Source organism: Adiantum capillus-veneris, chromosome 6 (genome assembly GCF_014529385.1).
Source record: "Adiantum capillus-veneris isolate H3 chromosome 6, ASM1452938v2, whole genome shotgun sequence".
NCBI lineage: Eukaryota > Viridiplantae > Streptophyta > Polypodiopsida > Polypodiales > Pteridaceae > Adiantum > Adiantum capillus-veneris.
The window spans coordinates 99,513,613-99,536,380 of record NC_140936.1 but is presented as its reverse complement, the minus strand read 5'-3'; the positions used below and the strand labels follow the sequence as shown (position 1 = coordinate 99,536,380).

General features: G+C 43.2%; 1 protein-coding gene across 1 annotated transcript in view; it reads right to left on the bottom strand.

Moving 5' to 3' along the window:
• Window positions 1-4,098: 4,098 nt before the first annotated feature.
• LOC147455961 (putative protein phosphatase 2C 15) overlaps window positions 4,099-22,768 on the bottom strand; it is a 33,957-nt gene continuing 15,287 nt past the window's right edge. The window contains exons 7-8 of the mRNA XM_086514576.1: window positions 5,371-5,606; window positions 4,099-5,035 (exon numbers count right to left, since the gene is read on the bottom strand). Coding sequence (XP_086370702.1) covers window positions 4,849-5,035; window positions 5,371-5,606 — 423 coding nt within the window. The 3' untranslated portion in view covers window positions 4,099-4,848. The remainder of the gene's footprint in view (window positions 5,036-5,370; window positions 5,607-22,768) is intronic.

Here is a 22,768-nt window from a genome sequence, read left to right as displayed (position 1 = left end):
TGTTATTGTGCTTTCTTTTGAGTGGTTGTAGTGACTACATTTCTAAGAACTTCTCGAGCTCACGTGCGGTGTCATGAGGCAAAGATGGAGGAGAATCCTCTCTATCTTCTGTGGATTTGTAGTGTTCTTTATCATATTGTTCCTTGATAACTCTTTACCTTTCTTGAGCAATTCTAATTTTCTCTTGAGAAAGCTTCTACTGCTTGCTCATTCTTCAGTATTTGGTTCTTCATGGGCCCTTACCACTACAGGGTCATCTTTTGTCTAGGTGAGGCTATTTTGGTCTTTGTACCTCTTATTGCCACTTCATCTTTCTTCTACTTTTTTCTACCTTTTTCGAGTCTTTCTCAGTTTCACTTATATTAGCAGATTACTTGCCTCTCAAGCTAGAGCCCTTGCTTTTTAACTCTTTTCCTAGATTTTCGGTTGACCTCCCCCTTTTAAGATGATTATAAGTGATCTACACAGCATATGCTACATGCGCACTTATGAGAAGGCCCTATTCATATGTTGGCTTTCTCATGCAATTCCCATATTTCTCTCCAAACACTGAAATCAAGGTTTTGTGGTAGTTTTGAGCCCAATTTAATCCAAAAAAATATGTCGGCTTTCTTAAATGATTTCCCACTTCATGATGGAGATTTCTTGAGCTTTTGATACCTTTAAGCCGATTCCCCCATTTAATAGAGGCTTCTCAGATAGTAAAGGTGTCGTCTCATGATCGTGTTGTTCTCAAAAAATTTTGTTGGAACCCCTAAACCAAGTCTTAGTGGCTTTTGAATGTTCTAAAACTCTTTGGATTTCATTGATTATTCACAAGTCAATTAAGAAAATCGAAGAAAAATTTTAAAACGTTTAACTAAGCACAGCCAAAGTCCCCAATAAAAAAACAAAATATATAACAACCATCATTAATCCAATCGTAATCCTTTGATCCAATTTTCTTAAGTTTTGGCCTTGATATTAGTCATTGATTAGCTATATTTTAATGTCTAACTTGTCTATTTACAAATTTGCGTACAAATTTATCTAATTTATCCTCTTATCTTGCTTGATAGATCATCTTTTGCTCCCAAAGAGTATTCATTTTTGCAACCAAACATAAATTTCAATAAAAATAAAATAACCACCAAGCTTGATCTTGTTGTTGACCTGTTAAGCTGTTAAGTTGCTCCCTACCTATGGGGAGTCCACCATGATGTCCTTGATTAAGAGGATAGTGCAAATGCATGAGATAACCACCAAGCTTGATCTTGTTGTTGACCTGTTAAGCTGTTAAGTTGCTCCCTACCTATGGGGAGTCCACCATGATGTCCTTGATTAAGAGGATAGTGCAAATGCATGAGATAACCAACAAAGTGCTTATGCAAGATCATATATTTCATTGTATCATGCAATGGAAACAACTTCAACTGTATGTTGTTAGATGAGATTCTTGAGCGAGTTGCTCGAGGAATTTTGATGTCAAGGATAATTTTTTTACGGTATTAGGGTTGAATATCATGGATTGTTAGTGTAGGGCCTTTTCTTTGATGGGTGCTGGTGGATGCACTTCCATAGTAGCTTGAGGTTAATGTAACCCAACAAAGTTGGTAGTGGTCTACCTCTAGTTAGTTTCCTTAGGATGGTAGCTTTGGATCCCGGCTTAGACAATCTGAGTGCAGTTGTCACAAGAACTTTTTGGGGAATGCAAACTTGTTTGAGTGTCTTAGGAACTATAGGCTTTGGTGCCCTAAGCTTTTTGGGCGGTGTCATGAAATTCGCATTGCTTCGATGCAAGAGTGATTTGGATCCCCATATTTAAGACACATCACCAACAAGTTGTGCTTCTGGGACCCAAATTCTATCGACACTATGTGAAAGTTGCTATTTTTGTTGTCTATTTAGTGGTTTGTGGATAGGAGAGCAGTTTGAAGTTGGCTTGATTTTATAAACATTACAACTACCTCTCCTTTGAGCATTTGCAACCAGTGTAAGTCGTTATTTAAGTCTAGAGTAGATTTGGTTTTCCTCAACCAAGGTGTTCCAAGAATTACTTGCTAAATAGAATCTTGATAGGCAACACATAAATTTCATGTGGGCATTTTACCTCATTGACCAAGATATCAGCTATGTACTCCCCAATGTATTGTATATTCTCTAAGTTACTACTCAGAGTGTGAGAGTGGATGGCTCCAATCCAACATGCAATAGTGACACTAGGTAATTGTATTGGATGTGTTTGTATGGCTCCTCTTATGCTTGAGCACTCCCCTCTAGGTTTTCCTCAATCGAAGATAGCAAATCACTCTTATTTGTCAAAGAAAACTCCTCACGACAAGGGTTCTAGCCACCTCTCTTAAAGAACGATCTTTCAAATTGACTCATTTTATTAATGCTACTTGCTTGAGTAATACATTGTAAATTTTACCTCATCTTAGATCATCTAAAGCTATTGCAAAAATGGTCTACCTAATAAATTTCAGAGTACTTTTTTGCCAAAATTGGCTGTAGCATTGTCCATGTTGAATCTATGCCATGTTCAGCCTTTCATTCAAAAGCCACATTTGCTATGAAATTGTATTTTGTCTCCACATTTGCAGAGGCCAATTTATTGGAATAAAATTTTCTAAGTCTAATCTTCTTCCATAACAAAATCTCAAAATACATAACTTGATTTCCACATATAATTCCATAACTCACCACACTTTAGTAGCAGACATAGACCGTCAAGGTCGTGGGTTGGGGGGCAGCCCCTCCCAACCGCTCATCTGAGGCAAGTTCTATAACAAAATGGAATGCATGCACTGGTAGATGTAGGACAACTCCACACATAAAACGAGCACAATGCATTGACCAATCAATCCTTTCCATATCAGCACGAGGAATGCATTCAATATTTGACAACTCTAGAATATTGCCATCCGGATTGCATGGGCTGGTGACAACTTAACACTCGGAAACTCTGCCAAACCAGCACTCAAAATCTCTTCAATCTATGCCTACATCAGAGAGCACTCGAGGCCCCTCTCCCCACTATCCTTGACAATCAAGCATGGTCACTCGGTGACCATCCCCCAATAATACAAGTCCCCGCATGGCTCTGGACTCCCCGCCGGTCACCATACAGTCACTTGTATTACGGGAAATGGTCACCAGGTGACCAATCCCTATACCATTAACATAGTACCATGTGCCAGTGAGAAACAAGAACTAGACCAAACAGAGCATGTTGGATACATGCCAAGATGGTTACAAGGGTTCACACCAAAGGCTTGTCCAACACCCGCACCTCCCCCCTTAGATGGACATCTTTTTCAAGCTCTTGGACGGAACTCGACATGACTGCACAAGCTCCTACACCTCATGCGAGCTTAAGAGTAGAAAAAGCAAGCATACCGACATAAGCAATACACCATGCTGCTATCCCATTCCAAGTGGAAACGCAGGGAATGGCTGTAAGGGTAGTTATATTGGCTAGACACAATGTTGGAGCAATGTACGTAATCTCTCAAAGGGGCTTGGTGTGGTGTCTATATTTTGTGCTGAAAACAGCGAGCCAGATAAAACAACGCAACAGACATGCAGGGTGGAACTGCCCCAAGGGATACCCCCTTTGTGATTGCAAACCTTATTTGTTGCTCTCTTGGCTGCTCTCATCCAGAACCCTTGTGAGAAAAGCGCTGGATTATCATCGCTCGCCATGCCTACTCCACTCCTTAACACCCTCCTCAACCCTCTTGCCCTGGTTCAACTTCACAGAAGCAATCACACCATTTTCTTTATCTGTTGAAGTTGGATCGTTCAGCCACCGGCATTTTGATGCCGTCAAATAGGTCAATCACGGCTTGATAATGAAAACTGTTTTGATGAGGAAACACCATTTGCTAGCTTCAAATAAATTGCCTATTGATCACTAATGTAGGTCTCTCTCTTAGAAAAATCCAATTTAAACTATTCCTGATGGAGACAATAAACCTCGAAGTTATAATAGCTGAGTTACAAATTGAAATGGATAGGAATTCAAAATACTGCACTCTCATTTTAGTTACAATTTTCTACCTTCTTGACTTCAATGACAATGCAGACATTAGGTCACATTCCTTGGCTGAACCATGCTGAGTCGTGAAAAGCCATGTAGTCATTGAAGCATGGAACGTCCAGAAGAGTGGTAGGACCCTGCTTTGAAGGCTCCGTTTTTCGATGCCTAATATCATGAGGACGCATCTGTCATATGCCTTGATGCAAACACACACCTGAGTATTTGCATGTACATCGATTTGATAACAAATGAGCCAAATTCCAATGGCCAGTTCATTGCTACAGAACTTCAGAGCCAGTTAATAGATTAGAGAAGCGTAGAGCTCTGCGAGAGCTTCAGGAGCTGTAGAATCATGTGGCTTCTCCTGAGATGCCCTAAGCATACTAGATTCGCCCACATCACTTCCTTACAAGGTCTACTTGGAAATTTCCAGCTAATTGGCATCTGCTGATTCGAGAACTGCTTCGCTTAGATGACAACTGATATTGCTGTACCGCAACCACAAGCAAACAAATTGCCCAAGGGAGCATTCAGAAAGCCCAGTGTTCTGACCCCGGTTCATGTACAAGCACAATAGACCTTGCATGCACTGCTGCCTTGCGATCGTCTAAAGAAACAAGTATCCTCACAAAAATTACTTCTAATAGCAAAAAGAAACGGCTTGCCCCCTCTGGTATATTAAAGGTCAAGGTTAATCTGTTAGTCGTCTCAACACGCCATAAGGAAGCAAGGCCCCCTTGCTCAAATATGCACATCTCAAAAGAATGTAAGCCATAGAAGCGTAGTACGGCCACAACATAGAAAAAACGGTCCCCCACATGTCAAGATCATGGCCTCCCTTCCATTGCATCTTTTTTGGCTTTACACGTCAAGCACAGGAAAGGCCCGTCGGTTGATGTTTGATTTGTTGTAGAAAAGGCTGACCCAGCATGGACTGAGACCCCATCATGCAAAGTCATGTTGGCCTGACAAATGGCACAGTTGAGAACTCCCAAGGATGGATCTGATCCAAGCCTGAACAAATTAAACTCCCAGGTGTTAGTGGGTATGAGTGTACAGATATTTACAAATCTCACAAATAGCACTCTACTTCAGTGCAGTTACTCATTCATTAAATGCTCTCAGTCATACATAAGCACAACGTGATCCAACATCTATGCGTAGCAATCTGATGTATGCTGTAAGTATACATAGCCTGCTAAAATTCATGTAGAATAAGAGAAAAAAAGACTAATAGACATGCATAATCATGATGCACCCATCATATGTTTACATAACACCTCCTAAGTGTATCATATGAGCCTAACCTGCTTACATTCATGCCCAAAAAGGAAAGGAAAACCTCAAACCTTTCAGCTAGTTTTGCAGAACCTGCTTCAAAGAGCTCTTCAACAAATCCTGCTGCATTAGACTTATTAGCCACCACAGTCGATGACCCCTTGGACCTCCATCTGGCAATTATAGCCTTCAAATTACTTCGCTTATTTACAGACTTGGGCACTTGAGAAACATAGCCAAAAGGCGGTAACAGATCTACAACAAGACATGTCGTGTCATCACGAAGACCCCGGGCCCTTAGCGATTCCTGTTCAGCAGAGAAGAACAGTGAAGTACAAATTAGCTTTTCGTTGAAAATTTACGAAATGTGCAAGTGAGAGAGAGAGAGAGAGAGAGAGAGAGAAAGAAAATGAAAGAGAATATTTATTTACACCTGCCACAGACCTAAAAGACCTGTGAGACCAACAAATTGCATCATCATCACTGCATACTGCAAAAGACTAACGTGAAAAATGCTTAAAATTAAACAAAGTACATAAGTAGAGCCAACTGGTAGTGTATATCCCAAAGCCTGATCTCCTCAGTAGGCTGTCACTAAAAGTAACACACAAACTCTCTCATGGGCTGCTGCATCATGGCATCAATGTCCATTGTGAAGAAAATCGTGACAGCTGTCACCACGAGGTGTATTTTTCTTGTTGTCTTCTTTAAATATGTACTACATATTTTTATTTATTTTATTTTTACTTGTTTTCCCCGGAACCTTTGAAAAGGTGAAAGTGGACATTGCATGGCCAATGTGAAACGGCTGCAACTGAACGGGTTTCTCACAGCGGGAGTCTAGGTCGGTCAGTCTGGGACTAGTCGGGCCAATTAGCACTGAACTCTGATGAGTGTGGAAGCTTGTGTGCGCCGGATGGAATTTGGGCCACTCGGCAAGTCACTTATAACTTTATAAGTAAGTGGGAACTATAGAATTAACTCAAAAGGGGCAAACTGGACACATGGCGGCCCCAAGTGAATTTGCCAGATCCAACATGAAGAGGGGGCGCCCAATTTGAGAGAGGAGGCTGATTTTGCAAGTAAGTGAACTTACAGTGTGTGTGAGTAGTGGGTGCAGGTTTACAGCTTTAATGGAAAGCTTGCCTTCTCCTTTGCTCTATGTAGCGTGACGATTTGCTCTCGCGCATCTCTCTCTCCCCTTTGCACATATCGTAATGCCCCACTAGTTGGGCTATTCAGATGATCATGTACAGTCGTGTGGGTTTTATGCGCGTTTGCTAAGGCAAGAGCCTTCTGAACAGGAACAGGATTAGCTAATTGCTAATCCCCCGCCGGTACGCACAGCTCCATCACGGAAGATTGTGAGTTTGGAAAGTTTTCTCGAGTGAAAACTCGTCCAATTCACAGGGGAACTGTCCCATTGCGTGCGGGAGCCCTTGGGACACGCGTAGGCGTGTTCGCTCCGCGAAAAATGATCCAAAACAGAGAATTACAGCCTGCTGTGCTTTTCTGCAGGTTTAGGGTTCTGCACCTAAACTGCAAGGGAACACCAGGGGAGCCCCGTGAAAGCCTTGGGATGCATGTACGGGCTTTTGGGCACCCGGCAGTGAAAAACAAAGAACTACAGCACGCTGAATTTCTGCGACAGCTCACCAGAAAGCTTCCAGAGAGCGAGGGAATCCGTCCTGGACAGGTACTTCTGACCTACAGGGGTTTTTGCGCCGTTATGCTTCCAAAATCAGGTCGGAAACCTGCGTTTTCAGCCCTCGCCAGGTTTGGACAGCTTTGTGAAAGCTTGTACTAAGTGTTCGGGTCGTCTATTCTAAACTGAATAAAGAAATACCGAAAGGGGCGCCAGTCTTTGGAGCCTACAGGGTGTCGGTCTCGTGTGCGCGGGGACATTCTAGTCCCGCTGGACACAAGTGCGATTTGTGTTAAAATGCCAAAATGTCACTTGTTATTAAGTTCAAAAATAAGAGGTGGTTCACATGCGGTGATTTGGGTTCACATGCGGTAAAACGCTTATGCTTGGTTCTAATGGACTGTGAAATCAAAGGGTAAGCAACTACTCTAAAGTGCTTGGACATGCACGTCCTGCGTACAGGCTCACAAGGGTGCCAGAACACTTCCTAAGCTGACCTAAACCCTAGAAGTAGGAGTTACAGCTTGTCCACATACACATAGGGTTAGATGTGCAAGATGGTCATACTGAGCTGGAAGCACAAGGGGTTTCCGTTTCTTCCCGTAGATAGTTACATATGTGCTGGAATCAGTGTCCGAACCGTCGAAGGATGAAGTATTCTCCTCTACACTGCTAGAATGCTTGTGATGCTTTCTAGACTTCTTTTGGGATCTGCTTTTCTTTCTTTTCGACATCTTTCTCCACTTCTTTTGCTTCTTTAATTCCTTGCTGGGGTCAGAGAAAGGACTCTCTGAGTTGTCTGAAGACGAAGATGAAGAAGGAGAACTAGGATCATCCTCAAAGCGAACACACTTATTGGATTTACTAGCTTCCTTGAGAGTAGATCTCTGACCTAGATAGCCGGGATAAACCTTTGAATTGCTCCTCTTCCAAGATTTCTTTATAGTCTTCATCAGTTTGTTGACCTTCTACTCAAGAGCATCAATAAACTCTCCTTGTGAGTACAATTTCTGCTTTTCTGCATTCAGCATCGCTTTCTTCTTCATAGCCGACTTGAGAGATTGTCACAAGCTTGGGCACCCCAAGTTCAGAATCGGACACGACACACGAGAGAATCACTTAAAATACTTCACAACTTTAAAATTTAACTCGACATGGCTCGACGTAGTTCCGTGCCCAGAGGTGTTGGCCCCAAAACCTGGCACCCCTTCCGGTATTTCTTTATTATATTAATGCTTGAGCAAAGTACAACACCCGAGGGGTCCTCTGCTCTCAGACTCTGCATCTAGATGCTCTGCAGAGTGAGGCCCCAAGGGTTCAATTTATTCTTACAAGGGATGCCCCAAAAGCAGTAACCTCAAAAGCAAATTGTCCCAAAAGCAACTGGTTCCAAAATCTGCCGAAAAAGCAATCAGCGTAATTTGCGAAAATCCGTACACGCTGCCATGTCAGCAATCTACGCAAATCCAGGTTCCGTACAACCTTCTGCAGTCGACGGAAAATCCGGGTTCCGTACAACCTTCTACCACGTCAGCATTCGTACAGTCAGTCCGTACGATCATGCCCTTCACGTCATCTGTTTGTGACATACCCCCCTCTTGAAAGAATAATAGTCACCCTTGATTACGCTTGCAAAAATCAGACATAAGCCATAAACCAATTCCAATAGACACTAACTCTAAGTACCGACGCACTAGACGACACAAAACGAGCACTTGTATAAAGACGACAATCACATCACACTCAGATCATATCACATAGTCTAGGACCATGATTCCTTGCAAAGTATTTAGCAATCGTATCTAGATCCGCACCGGACCTCACTGATGTCGGATAAGCTAATCCCATATTGGGATCATGTCCATGGATTTTCGTTTTGATCTATGACAATGATTCTTGGAAACGTATGTCACGTGACACATCCCAACCCTATGTGTCCGTGGACAAGCTACACCACAGCAGGGTTCATTCAGTCTAGATTAGCAATGATCTGACACTTTTGTGAGTCTATTCGTAGACCGTGCATGCACAGTCACTTAGCATAGATGCATATCCTCCGGTTGCACACAGCATGATCATCGGAATTCCCACCAGAATCCATTAGCATCAGTTAGGGGAATTTTCCAGTGCATTTAGCCTATTTTCCTATTTATTGGGATTTTCACTTATTATTTTTAAGTGACTTTCCAACAAAAGTAGGTAGGGCAATTTTGCTAAGTTAATATATAAGCAAACCCAAGTTAGCACTTTCTGGCAGAAGAGGCAGCAGGAGCTTCCCGCTCAACAGGCAACTTCTCAGCAGTACCCCCTCAGCATCAGATCCATCGCTATCCTCCACCGTCCCCTTGGCGTTTTCCACAGCATCACCCACCGTCATGAAGTCTCCCCCTTCTGGCGATATTGCCCCAGTAGATCAGCCCCGACAAGCCAGCGTTTTTGGTATTGAAACCACTAGCAGCCTAGCGTTTTCACTTCAGCCTTCCAACCATAAAAACGCAGCCTTATCTGCTGCCCTGCCAACGTTTTTCAGCATAAAGTGGACATCTAGGACCAGCGTTTTTCAGCCTTCAAGAAACAACAGAATCCCAGCTTGTCCAGCGTTTTTCAGCATGGATAAAAACGCAGAATTCAGCATATAGAACCGTAGCAGATCAGCCCCCCATTCAGTTGCAGATGATCCCCCAAGTTTAGCCTCGAAAACGCAGCCAAAACAGTCATTTTCAGCCACCGAAACAGTCCCCGAATTCAGCGATTAGAAGCCTACATTTCAGCCATCGAGTCGTCGTCGTCATCGACACAGTCCCATTGCATCAGTCCATTGCATACGCTTTGTACACCTTTGTGCAATCAAAGTAGACCACTCTCGCCGACGAGAGTGGGGCATTCGGAGGAGGGTTTTACAATCTCTCGGGTGTCGTATCTCTTCTCTCTCTCCTCTCAGTCTCATTCACTTGCACGCACAATCCACTCACTTTGTTCGTGACCACAGCACTCTACAAGACGGAAAGCTCTCTTTCCCTAAAGAACTAAAAGGAACCTTGAGCAATAAAGATCACTAATCTTGAGAAATTACAACATTCATTCCGCTGCACCTTACAACGTATGTCACAAACTACTGACGTGTCAAGCCACTGAAGAACGGAGCCAACCTGCAAATCTCGGCCGAGGGGCCTAAACCCTAAGAAGAAGAAGAAGAAGAAGCCAAAGCAGCAAAAGAAGTTTTACCGACTTACAAAGTCTTGCCAGATGGCCTATTTTTAAGGAGTTCCTACCAACTTATGGGACCCCAACCGATAGGGCCCAAGTGACACAAAGACAATAAATTAAGTTGGACATACACATACAACGTAAAAACTTGATGATGTGGCAGCCAATACGCACACCCACAATTTGCACTGATGACGTGGCAACCTGTACTAACTTCCGCAAATTGCGCTGCTGACGTGGCAATTGTACAGATTTCCTGCTTTTGCGTTGGCAGCTTTTGGACAAGTTGCTTTTGAGTATAGCTTTTCATGTAAACTACTTTTCATAGGCCAAGGGCCTTTAAATATGAGCCAAGGGCTCATTCTTTGGCATGCTTCCTGGAGAAGGTGCAAAGGATGGGATACCGGCGTTGTACTGAGTTTAAGCAATATAAAGAAATACCGAAAGGGACGCCAACCTTTGGGGCCAATGCTCTCTTGGGGTTGAACTCCGGAGTCCGTACTCCCCGTCTTGTGTCGTCTATCTCTTTCAGTTCAGATGTTATTTCAAGTTCTAAAAGTGAGTTCTTTTCGGTTGGCACGTGGTGCCCGTCCCGTGACAACGTATTTAGCAATCGAATGATGCATCTAGATCCATCTGGATCTCACTGATGTCAGATTAGCTAATCCCATATTGAGATCATGTCCATAGATTTCTCGAGACCGAAATGTTGCAGTCATTTCTTCAATCGTTCCATCTGCACTCAAACACAATCATGTGCGAGTGATCATTTCCGAGAATTCCAATCCATCATCAGACACTGAGTTAATACTGAACAGAGTGTTTCAATCATTCGGTTCTAGCTATGTGGCCCTCTCATCCCTCGCGAACTCTTGATGTGCTCACGACAGTTCCATTCAATCGTTCATCATGATTCATGATTCTTATCATTATCATGTTCATTTTGGAGATGTCATTGCTCCCAATACGTCATCATCATCAATTTCACCCGTTATCTGCACGCATAAAATAGCAAGTTCTTCCAGAAAACATTAATTTCATACATAAATCAAAGTAATCGTCGGAAATTTCTATTTCAAAGTTCTTCACTCACATAGTTCATACTGAACACAGTGTTTCAATCATCTAGTCATCTCATCCGTCCAGAAGTCTTGATGCACCTAGATCCCTATGTAGCCATCTCATCCCGCAAGAACTCGATGTGCTCACCATAGTATCCACTCATCTCATTCATATGGGAATCTTGATGGACTAAAATCATTCATCATCATCATTCATTCAAATTTCAAACAATATTCATGATTATTATCTTGAATCTACGGATTCATTCTTGAGCTGCCATTGCTCCCGATTGCGTTTCAGATGCAAATTCATTGCCATGTCATCCTCGATTTCACCTGCAAAACAGGTAAAATTTCAAACAAATGGTTCACCTCGTTGCAAGAGAGTCGATGTCCGGCTCCATGCTTCCAAATACTTTCATATGCATGTTCCTCGCTCCTAGTAGTTATCTACACATTGATAGCAAGAGCTTCCAAAATAAAAATTAGAAAAAAAATCATACGCTGAATTTTTTTGCAAAACCCTATTTTTCCAAAGTTGTTGGATATAAGATTTGTTCGTGTCAATGCGAAGAGCTTGTTGAGAGGATCGACTTTGTCTTCTGTCGCATACCCAAATTCTCAACCGTTGAAGAGACTTCTAAAGGTCTTCTGGCAAACTTTCTTGCCAAAAATTTATCATATTCTTCATTCTGTTCTTCAATTCCCGTGACAGTTTCAACTTTTCTTTGCCTTCCCACTGAGAGGTGTTATCTTTGTCACATTCTCCACGAGAACCCATGTGTAATCTGAAATTCTTTGATGGCTTATGCCCTGTAAGACTGAGCAATGAAGATGGGAGCACGCTTCGGATCCTTGAGTACTTGATCATCCTCTTGGCAGAAGTGTCAACCTGGATTAACACCGTTGCTCTATCCTGTCGAGATCTCTTGGCGAGAACAGGCCATGATCTCTCCCCGATTCCTCAAAAGGAGGTCGGCTCCTGTTGGAATCTCCATTGGTTTTTGTTGCTCCCTTGCTAGAATTGGAGTTGACATCATCTTCTTAAAGTCGGGTAGTCGGAGGAACAGTTTTCTCAACACCGGATTCATTGTGAGAATCCATATGTGCTATGGTAAAAGAGATTAAATCCTTAGTAGAGGGTGATACCATAGTAATAAACTTGGACACTCCAAGCCACAGATCTACAACAACACACATGAGAAAACTACAAACAAGTGAACTGAACTTGGAGGAGAGTCGACACGAAGGCAAAGTTCCGCTTCAAGATGCTCTAGCCCTTGAGACTGGCGCCCCTTTCAGTATTTCTTTCTTATTGATGCATCACAAGGTACAATGTCCGAGGGTCCTCTCTCTGCAGTGCTAAGCTAATCTGCCAAAGAAGAGAGCCCTTGCTTTGTATTTAAAGAGTACATGGGGCCCCTAAAAATGTAAGGTGCAGCGGAAGTGAAAGTTGAACTTTGCTCAAGATGAGTGGTCTGAACTGTTCTCAAGGTTCCTTTTACTTACGGAAGGGAGAGCCTTTCGTGTTGGGTTAAAGGCCTAAATAACCCCTTTTTGTACATTTTTATACTTTGTCCAGGTTCATATTAAACCTGGACACATTTTTTAAAGGTCACTGATAATAAAAGTGGGAAAACCCAAAACTCACTTCTTGAGTTTTCCCCAAAAACGTGAGCTCTCTCTCTTTTGCTAGCGCTTCCTCTCCTGTTGGCCTTCGCCTCCCCTCTCTGCACACACACTGCACTTCCTCGCGTGCTCTTTCACTTGCACACATCGCTGCGCGCTCATCAACTAGTATCAGAGCCCAATTAGGGTTTGCCCCCAAACCTGCAAACGCTGAATTTCAGCCAAGAAGGTCAACTTTATCGCGAGATTTTGCAATTTCGTCGCCAAAGGACTCGTCCCCGGACACTAAGAGCTCCCGACAACCCAAATTGACCTAAAACAGGCTGAAATTAGGTCAAAAACAGGAAATTACAGGTTATGACAGCGAAAATACAGGTTTTGCAAATGATGTATTAAGGTGTGGGAATACTTTTGCTAAGTCCCCGATACCCGAAAACCCTGAAATTGCCGAAAAACAAGCCCTAAAACAGGTATTTTAAGCCAATTTCAGATTTACGCAGGTTTTTACAAGTGTTTTTATGGTGCGATTACATTCGGGAAAGTGCAAATTGATGCAATCTACGCACGTTTGATTAAAAAAAAAATTGTATGACCATTTGTGGCTCGATTTCATGCAATTTTGATGCTACAAATTGGGGCTTTTGCGCTTACATGCTTCTAAAGGCTGTGTATTAGCGTTATGTATGTCTTCTGAGGCTAAAAACAACTAAATTTGTTGTTTTCGAGCACAAATTCGCTCGCTGAAATTTTCTGCGCATAAATTTCAGAAATTGAATTTTGTATCCAAATCGTCCTATTTTGCCCCAAATTGCTCCTGTGACCATTTGGAGCGGTAGTGCACATCTCTGTGAGGCTATACTCCGATTTTTGCGCATTTTGCCCAAAATTCAGCGTATTATCTCTCTTATTTCGTACAACTATGGCCTCATCTTCTTCGGATGTGAAGAATCTCTTCGAGATTAGGAGGTTCGATGGAACAGGTTTTGATCTTTGGAAAGACAGGATTCAAGGAATCCTATTTCTTAAGGATTGCGAAGGGGCACTTGAACAGGTGAAGCCACAAAATATGACAGATGAAGCATGGGTTAGCATGAACAAGAAAGCCGTTACATACATTAAAATGGCCATGACAGATGAGACCGTCATTGATGTGAAAGGTCTCACGACTACTTTTGATGTGTGGGAGAAGTTGAAGGGAATGTATGAAAATACAACGCCTGTCAACCAGGTGCACTTGATGCGAAAACTTGTTGGCATGCAACTAGATGAGTCCAAGAGCGCGGCAGAGCACTTGTCATTAATTGCAGGTACTTTGTCGCAGTTAAAGGATTCTAGCTTGCCCCCTTTTGATGATAAGCTGAAAGCTATCTTCTTGCTTATGACCTTACCTGAGTCATGGGAAACTTTGGTGGTTTCGTTGTCCAATAACCCCAATTTGACCTTTGATGGTGTTAGGGGTTCTATCTTGAATGAAGAAATCAGGAGGAAAGCAAGTGGAGCGGGAGGCAGCTCTGCCAACATGGTTAGAGGCAGAACAGAAAAGAAGAATGCTTCTGCACAAAGGAGTAAGACTAAGAGTAAAGAAAGGGGAAATGCAAGCAAAGGCAAGGGTGATGTGACTTGCTATCAATGTGGCAGGAAAGGTCACAAGAAACCCGATTGCAGGTACTATAAAGCTGAGTTAGAAAGAAAAAAGAATGGCGGAGACAAAAAGAAAGAGAAGAAGGAAGTCAAGGCAGATGCACAAGATAGCTCAAAGGACAAAGAGAAGGCCAATGTGGCTTCTAGTGTCGTGATTGAGGAGCTGTCAGATGTAGAGGACATCTTGTGTGCCACTTTGCCAGATGATGATGCTTATGACTTTGATGCCTCTCTAAATGTTCATTCACAGGACATGCAGATCACCAAGAGTGATCTTATTGATGCTTTATTGACTGTCAATGATGCATTGTCCTAGACTTGGATTGTTGATTCCGGTGCTTCATTTCATGTGACTCCTATCAAGGAGTGTTTCTCTACTTTTGATGCGGGCAAGCGTGGCCATGTATACCTTGGAAACAATCATGCATGTTCCCTTGAGGGTATTGGCACTGTGCATCTCTCCATAGATGGCACAAATCAGCTTGTCTTGCATGATGTTCGATATGTGCCAGGAATCAAGAAGAGTCTGTTTTCTGTTGGTGAGATGGATATGCATGGTTACAGCATCTTGTTTGAGAGAGGGTCATGGAAAATGACTAAAGGCTCAAGGCTGATTGTGAAGGGCACAAATAAAGGGACACTTTACTGCATGCATGGAAAGGCCGTGTTGGGCAAGTTTATTGCATTGGCTGAAATTAACTCTCACATGGAGTTGTGGCACAAGAGGCTTGGCCACATGAGCCAAAAGGGCCTTTCTAAGCTTTGTACTTTGAACAAGCTTGATGCTAAAGGCACAAAGCTTGACTTTTGTAATGAATGTCAATATGGCAAGCAAGTAAAGCGTTCTTATTACTCTGGTGTCTCTCGTAAATCTTGTGTGCTTGATCTTGTACATTCTGATGTATGTAGCATGCCTGCTAAGTCTATGGGAGTTGCATGTTATTTTGTCTCCTTTGTTGATGATCACTCTAGGAAATTTGGGTTTATTTGCTCAAGTCTAAGGATGAAGCCTTTGCTGCGTTTAAGAGATTTCATGCATTTGTGACCACCCAAACTGGTAGAAAGCTAAAATGCTTGCGTACAGACAATGGGGGGGAGTACACAAGTGCTGAATTTAACAAGTTTTGTGAAAATTTGGGCATTAAGAGGGAGCTTTTGCCATACAGCCCCTCTTCTAATGGTGTGGCTGAAAGATTCAATAGGACACTTTGTGAGAGGGTGAGACGCATGTTGTCCACAGCTAATCTCTCTCATGGATTTTGGGGAGAAGCTTTGAAAACTGCAGTGCATATATGCAATCGATCCCCTCACATGTCTTTGAAAGGTGACAACCCTGAAGAGGTTTGGTCTGGCAAGCCTGCTTCATATGATCACTTACGCATTTTTGGTTGCGAAGCTTTTGTGCATGTTAGACCTGAGTTGAGGAGTAAACTAGATGCGAAGTCCATTATAGGCCTCTTCATGGCATATGGTGAAGAAGGCGAAATGGGTTACAGGATTTGGTTACCTCAGCTCAAAAGGGTTGTACGCAGCCGGGATGTTGTTTTTAATGAGGCAAGGCTGCTTCCAAACAATTGTGTCTCAAAGCATGACCATAAAAGGGTGAAATTTCAGCATGACCAGCCACCTGTTAGGCCTATTGTTGACCCTCAGGATGCACCACAAATGGCTGAAAATGTAGATGATCCAGTGGTGTTTGAGCCAGATGATGTTGGACAGCAAATTGAGGTCCTGAAGAGCATTTGCAGCCAAGAAACAATGCTGAAAATGATGTACAACAGCCCATTGTTGATGATTTTGTAGTGCCACCTGATGTAAACCCATTGCCGGATAATGTGGATCATTGGGTGAGGCGGTCTTCTCGTCAAAGACGGCCTGTGAGTCAATATGACCCCTCTTTGCATTACATTATGTTGACAGATGAGGGAGAGCCTCTTACGTATAAAGAGGCAAAGACATGTGAGCACAGCGACAAGTGGGAGCTTGCTATGCAAGAAGAGATTAAAGCTTTGCATGCTAATCATACTTGGGATTTGGTTGAATTGCCCAAAGGAAGGAAGGCTATTCCTAACAAATGGGCGTATAAAATCAAGACTGTTGATGCAAAACCCAAGTATAAGGCAAGGCTTGTGGCAAAGGGATATGTTCAAACCAAGGGCATAGACTTTCAGAAAGTGTTCTCTCCTGTTGTGAAGATGACCACTTTGTGTGTATTGTTTGCCATTGTGGCTGCTCTTGATTTGGAAATGGACCAAATGGATGTACATACCGCTTTTTGCATGGTGATGTGAAAGAAGAGCTTTACATGAAGCAACCCGAGGGTTTTGTTATCCCTGGCAAGGAACATTTGGTATGTATGCTCAATAAAAGCTTGTATGGGCTGAAACAATCGTGTAGACAGTGGTACAAGAAGTTTGATCGCTTCATGCTTAAACATGGTTACAAAAGAAGCCATGCAGACCATTTTTTGTATACCAAACGTGATGAGGATGGCAGCCCTATCATTCTTGTGCTCTATGTAGACGATATGTTGATAGCTGCAAAGAAAAGAAGCACTATTGATGCTCTTAAAGGGCAGCTGAATTCTGCGTTTTCAATGAAAGACCTTGGGGCAGCTGAACATATACTTGGAGTGCGTGTTACACAGCAAAGAGACAAGCGCCTATTGTATTTGTCGCAAGAAAAGTACATTGAAAAGGTGCTGGACAGATTTAACATGGCTGAAGCAAAGCCTCTTGGTGTGCCATTACAACCATATGTTAAAATCTCCAAGGATGATTGTCCCAAGTCAAAGGAAGAAGCCAATGACATGCAAAGTGTGCCTTATGCTTTAGCTTGTGGTTCACTTATGTATGCTATGGTTGCTACTAGGCCTGACATAGCCCATGCAGTGGGAGTTGTGAGCCGGTTTATGGCTAATCCAGGCAGGTTACATTGGGATGCAGTGAAGTCCATTATGAGGTACTTGAAAGGGACTAAAAACAAATGCCTCTGCTATGGTAAAGGACCAATGGAGTTGAAGGGATTTTGTGACTCTGATATGGCTGGTGATGTGGATACACGGAAATCCACAAGTGGCTATGTCTTTACTCTTGCGGGAGGTACTGTTTCATGGTGTTCTAGATTGCAAAAGATTGTTGCATTGTCTACGACAGAGGCTGAATATATTTCAGCCACTGAGGCTTCCAAAGAAGCTATTTGGTTAGCACGCCTATGCAGTGATTTTGGTTTGCCTGCCAAGGCACCTACGCTTGGTTGTGATAGCCAGAGTGCCATATGTCTGGCAAAGAACGCCATGTTTCATGCACGCACAAAGCATATTGATGTGCGGTATCACTTCATACGAGAAGTGCTTGAGGATGGCCTTATTACATTGGTTAAGGTCCATACATCACAAAATCCAGCCGATGCTCTCACTAAGTGCTTACCCAAAGCACAACATCATCTATGCATAGAGATGGTGGGAGTCACGTAGCTTAAAGGCGCCATTTATGCCTTTAAGTGGGAGGTTGTTGGGTTAAAGGCCTAAATAACCCCTTTTTGTACATTTTTATACTTTGTCCAGGTTCAATATGAACCTAGACACATTTTTTAAAGGTCACTTATAATAAAAGTGGGAAAACCCAAAACTCACTTATTGAGTTTTCCCCAAAAACGTGAGCTCTCTCTCTTCTGCTAGCACTTCCTCTCCTGCTGGCCTTCGCCTCCCCTCTCTGCACACACTGCACTTCCTCGCGTGCTCTTTCACTTACACACACCGCCGCGCGCTCATCATTTTGTTCCTTTAGTAAGAGAGTGCAATGGACACAAACAAAGTGGTGAACACTATGAATGAAGGTGTTGAAGACTGAGAGGTAGAGAGAGAAGAATACGACACCAGAATGTTGTCAAAACCCTCCTCCGAAGGCCCCACTCTCTATGGCGAGAGCGGCCTACTTATGATTGCACAAATCTCTACAATGCTTAGACTTGCCGACGATGTCGACGACGATGAGGACGACGACGAGACGGGCTTAAATATGAAAATGCTAATGGCTGAAATCTGCAAATCTTTATCAGCTGAACTTTGACTCTATGTCTATGACGACGATGCAACGACAACGCGCTGAAAACGCAGATGCTGAAATCTGTGTTTCTCGGGCTGAATCTGCAAACTTTGCGGGATCTGACCGTGCGGGAAGGTGAGATCTGCACGGTTCAAGGGTTCTACTGCAGAGTCTGTTGCTGAAAACTGAAAACGTTGATGCGTACTGAGGTTCTCTCGTGATGAATCTGCAAAACGCTGAGTTGCTTTGCTGATGCAAAAACGCTAGGGCTGATTTCTGTCTCTGATGCAAAAAAGCTATGGATCTCATGCTTCTGCTGATGCCGGGGCTGATTTGCAATACAAAATGCCAAGGCTGGTTCTGCCATGCAAAAACACTAGGCTTGGTGCTGCTGTTCTGCTACTGTCGGGCTGGTCTGCTGTGCAAAAACGCCGGGGCTGAGATGATCCAAAAGTCGCTAGGTGTTGCAGTTTGCAAAACGCTAGGTCTTCTGATGGGGTTCTGCTGAGAAGTTGCCTGTTGAGCAAGGTGCTCCTACTGCCTCTTCTGCCAGAAGAGGGTGCTCCTGCTGTCTCTTCTGCCAGAAAGTGCTAGCGCTAGGTTCCTATATATACAAACTTATGGAATTTGCCCTCCTCAGTTTCCAACAAAAGTCAATTAATTAAATAAGTGAAAAATGTCAAAAATAGGGGAAATAGGTCTATGCACTGTAAAAATGCTCTTGATGGGATCTGATGGTCATGTTGTGTGCAACCAGAGGATATGCATCTAATCTAAGTGTCTCGACATGCACGGTCTACAAACAGACTCACAAAAGTGCCAGAACGCTTCTTAAGCTAGACTGACTTGACTGACTGAACTCTGGTCATGTTGTAGCTTGTCCACGGACACATAGGGTTGGATGTGTCACATGACATCCCCTCCTTTTTAAAGTGAGGTACTGGTATCGAACTGTATGGCGTTAACGGAGATCGCCAATAGCATCCGGAATCCTGGAAAGGACTCTTCGCCGGTCCACTCTCATGCGTGGGTCATGCGATACTTGAACTTCATAAAGGTCTGCAACACTTGCTTCTTTGGGCCGCGCCGAAAGCGACACAAAGTCTTCTGTGGCTCCTTCAATGCTTCAACTTTGTCCATAGTCATGCTTCTACCTTCTTCAAGAATCTCCGAGGCTGAAAATTCATGAAACCACTTCCAACACAAAAACATGAACATACCCATTCCATGTAAAGTGACTAGAAAAATACTATTCCTTCGAACAAACTGTGCATGCGATGCAAATGAACATAGTGACGGAGTGCCAAACCGTTCATCAAACACACGCAAACAATGGGGTCGAATCTTGACTTTCTGATCTAAATCAATCAATTGCAGCAAATCACAAAGAAAATACCCATGCTTGATGCTCAATCCTTCTTGTGCTCTTTCTACGACTCTAACAGACTTGGACACTCCAAGTCAAGAATCGACCGCGACAGCACCAAATAACCACTTCAAAACAGTTCACGTTTCACGATAGATTTACACTAGCCCATTGGCCCCAAAGACTGGCGCCCCTTTCGATATTTCTTTTTGTATTAGTCTGAGTTCAAAGTACAAGAGTGGTTGGGTCTCACTCTCACACACTATGTCCAGATGCTCTCCAAAGTGGGAGCCCAAACCACTTATTTATTTGTTTCCAAGGGATGCCAAAAGCAGAGCCCCAAAAGCCTAAAATCCAAAAGCCTAAAAATAAAGCAAAGGCTCTTTCTCCCACAAGCTCTCTTAAGCCCATCAAAATTAAGCAAAAATAGGCCACAAACAAATTTTTCGGCAGCTTTTTGCTTAATTTTCGTCTACCAGTTGGTCATTTCGTCTATCAGTTCCTGCACTTAAAAACAAGTCAAGAACAAATCAGTTTCATATTCAAGAATTCCATTTCATAAAGTCATACGTCAGAATAATGTCAGCTCTCAGTATCCCTGAAGCTCAAAGAGACATCAGTGACTCTAGTATCAAAATCGGGGCATCTGTTGACAAAGGAGCGGAGTAACTCCCCTCTTGTGCATCCCACTGCACTAGATCTCCGACCAAGCTGAATTATGGGTTCCATTTGGAGTAGACTATGCTAAACCAAAAGCCTCGAGGTAAAGTTTCACAATCTGAGGAGTATCTGCTAGGTCCTCCTCCTCCATCCACTTCACATCCAATGCAAGATAGTTCTTGAACTTAACCAAGAACCACCTTCGGACTTTACCTTTATTCTTCGTATCCTTATATGCCAAAATCTATTCAAGAACAAAAATCTCCTCGTTTTCTTCCACTTCGGGTTGCTCATCAGGCTCCCCATCATCAGGCACATCACCTTTGAAAGGTTTCAAGAAACTCACATGAAATGCATTGTGAATCCTCCAAGTGTCAGGTAGTTTCAGTCGAAAGGAGACATCATTTATCTTTTCAGAGATTTGGAAAGGTCCGTAGTATCGCATACTAAGCATTGAAAAAAGCCTCTCCTTTCCCTTTTTCTTTCTCAGGTGTGCCTTCTCAACACGTAAGAGCACCCAATCATCCTCCTTCAATTTCAAATCGCGATGATGGCGATCCGCTGCCTTTTTCTGTCGTTCTTGAGATTTTTGCAAAGCCTCGCGGACCTTGGCAAAAGCCGTGTCTAAGTCACGCGTATACTCATCCGCTTGAAAAATCTTATCTTTCGTGCTTAGGAAGGGTGGAACCTTCGCAGCACCTTCAACAATCTCAAACGGCGCCTTCCCCTTCGAAGAGTGTATCGTGTTATTGTAGGCAAATTCCACAAAGGTAAGTACTTTTCCCATTGAGTCTTCTAATCCGAGATATAAGACTTCAATAAATCTAAAACCACTTAATTGGCAATCTCAGATTGCCAGTCAGTCTACGGGTGGAACGATGACGAGAACGGCAACCGCGTGCCAATGTTCTCCCAAATTGCCTTCCAAAACAAACTCGTAAATCTGGGGTCCCTGTCGAAGACAATCGTCTCAAGCATGCCATGCAATCTGAAGATCTAGGCCACAAACAATCTCACTAAGTGATCCGGCTTGATTGTTTTCTTCACTGGAATGAAATGAGCATGTTTGCTAAATCTGTCAATAACAGTCCGGATACCATCGTGACCAATCTGTGTTCTCGGGAGATCAAAAAATGAAATCCATTGCAATACTTTCCCAAGGGCGGGTGGATATGGGTAAAGGCTGTAACAATCCCTGTGCTTTATGCCTGTCAAACTTGACCTTCTCGCATACCAAGCAACTGCGCACAAACTCTTCCACATCCTTCTTGAGTCTCGGCCAAAAGAAGTATCTCTCTACCCCTTTCATGGTGGTAGCAATGCCACGGTGACCCGTAAAAGGTGGATAATGGCATTCAGTCATAACCTTTTCCCTCGACGGCTGTGTAACGCACAACATGGTTTTTCTCATCGAGTAGCCATCCCGAATGGAATATCCCGCTATTGTCTCCCCATCTCGTATCCGTGTGAAAATGTCTGCAAAATCTGTATCTGTGGCATACTGGTCGACCATATCCTCGAAGCTCCTATGATGTATCGTGGAAATAACCAGAACCAACAGCTTCTGAGACAAAGCATCTGCCACCACATTCTTCTGTCCCTGAACATCGACAATCTGGAAGTGAAACTGTGACAACATGTTCGCCCACCACATCGGGATTGGAAGAATGTCCATGAAGTTAGAAGCTTCTTGGGACTGTGTTCGTACTACAAGCAGTTCGTTCGAAAGTTTGCAGAGGTTCCTTCCCCTTTGCATATCTTGACACAGAAAGGAGTCCCTTTCTCGTGGGGACCCACACAAGACCAATTTTGACTTTGGCGGACTTGCAGAAGTCATTTGAAGTATATTGTGATGCTTGTGGTCGTAGTCTGGGTGCGGTCTTAATGCAAGAAGACCATGTCATTGCTTACGAGAGCCAACTGTTCTCAAGGCCGGAAATGACAGCACAGATTTAAGAGAAGGAGCTTTTGGCGGTTATTCATGCTCTTACTCAGTGGTGACATTACCTACTCGGAGCGGATTTTACAGTCTTTACAGACCATCGGAAAAGCAGGATAGTCTCTATCTTGGCCGGATCCATTTGCACTCCCGCTGCTGAGACAATGTGTCCCAAGAAGTGTATCTCTGGTAGGAAACATTCATTTTTCTTTGCATTAATCACTAACTTGTGATCTCGTAATGCCTGAAAGACCTGATGCAAATGATCTCTATGT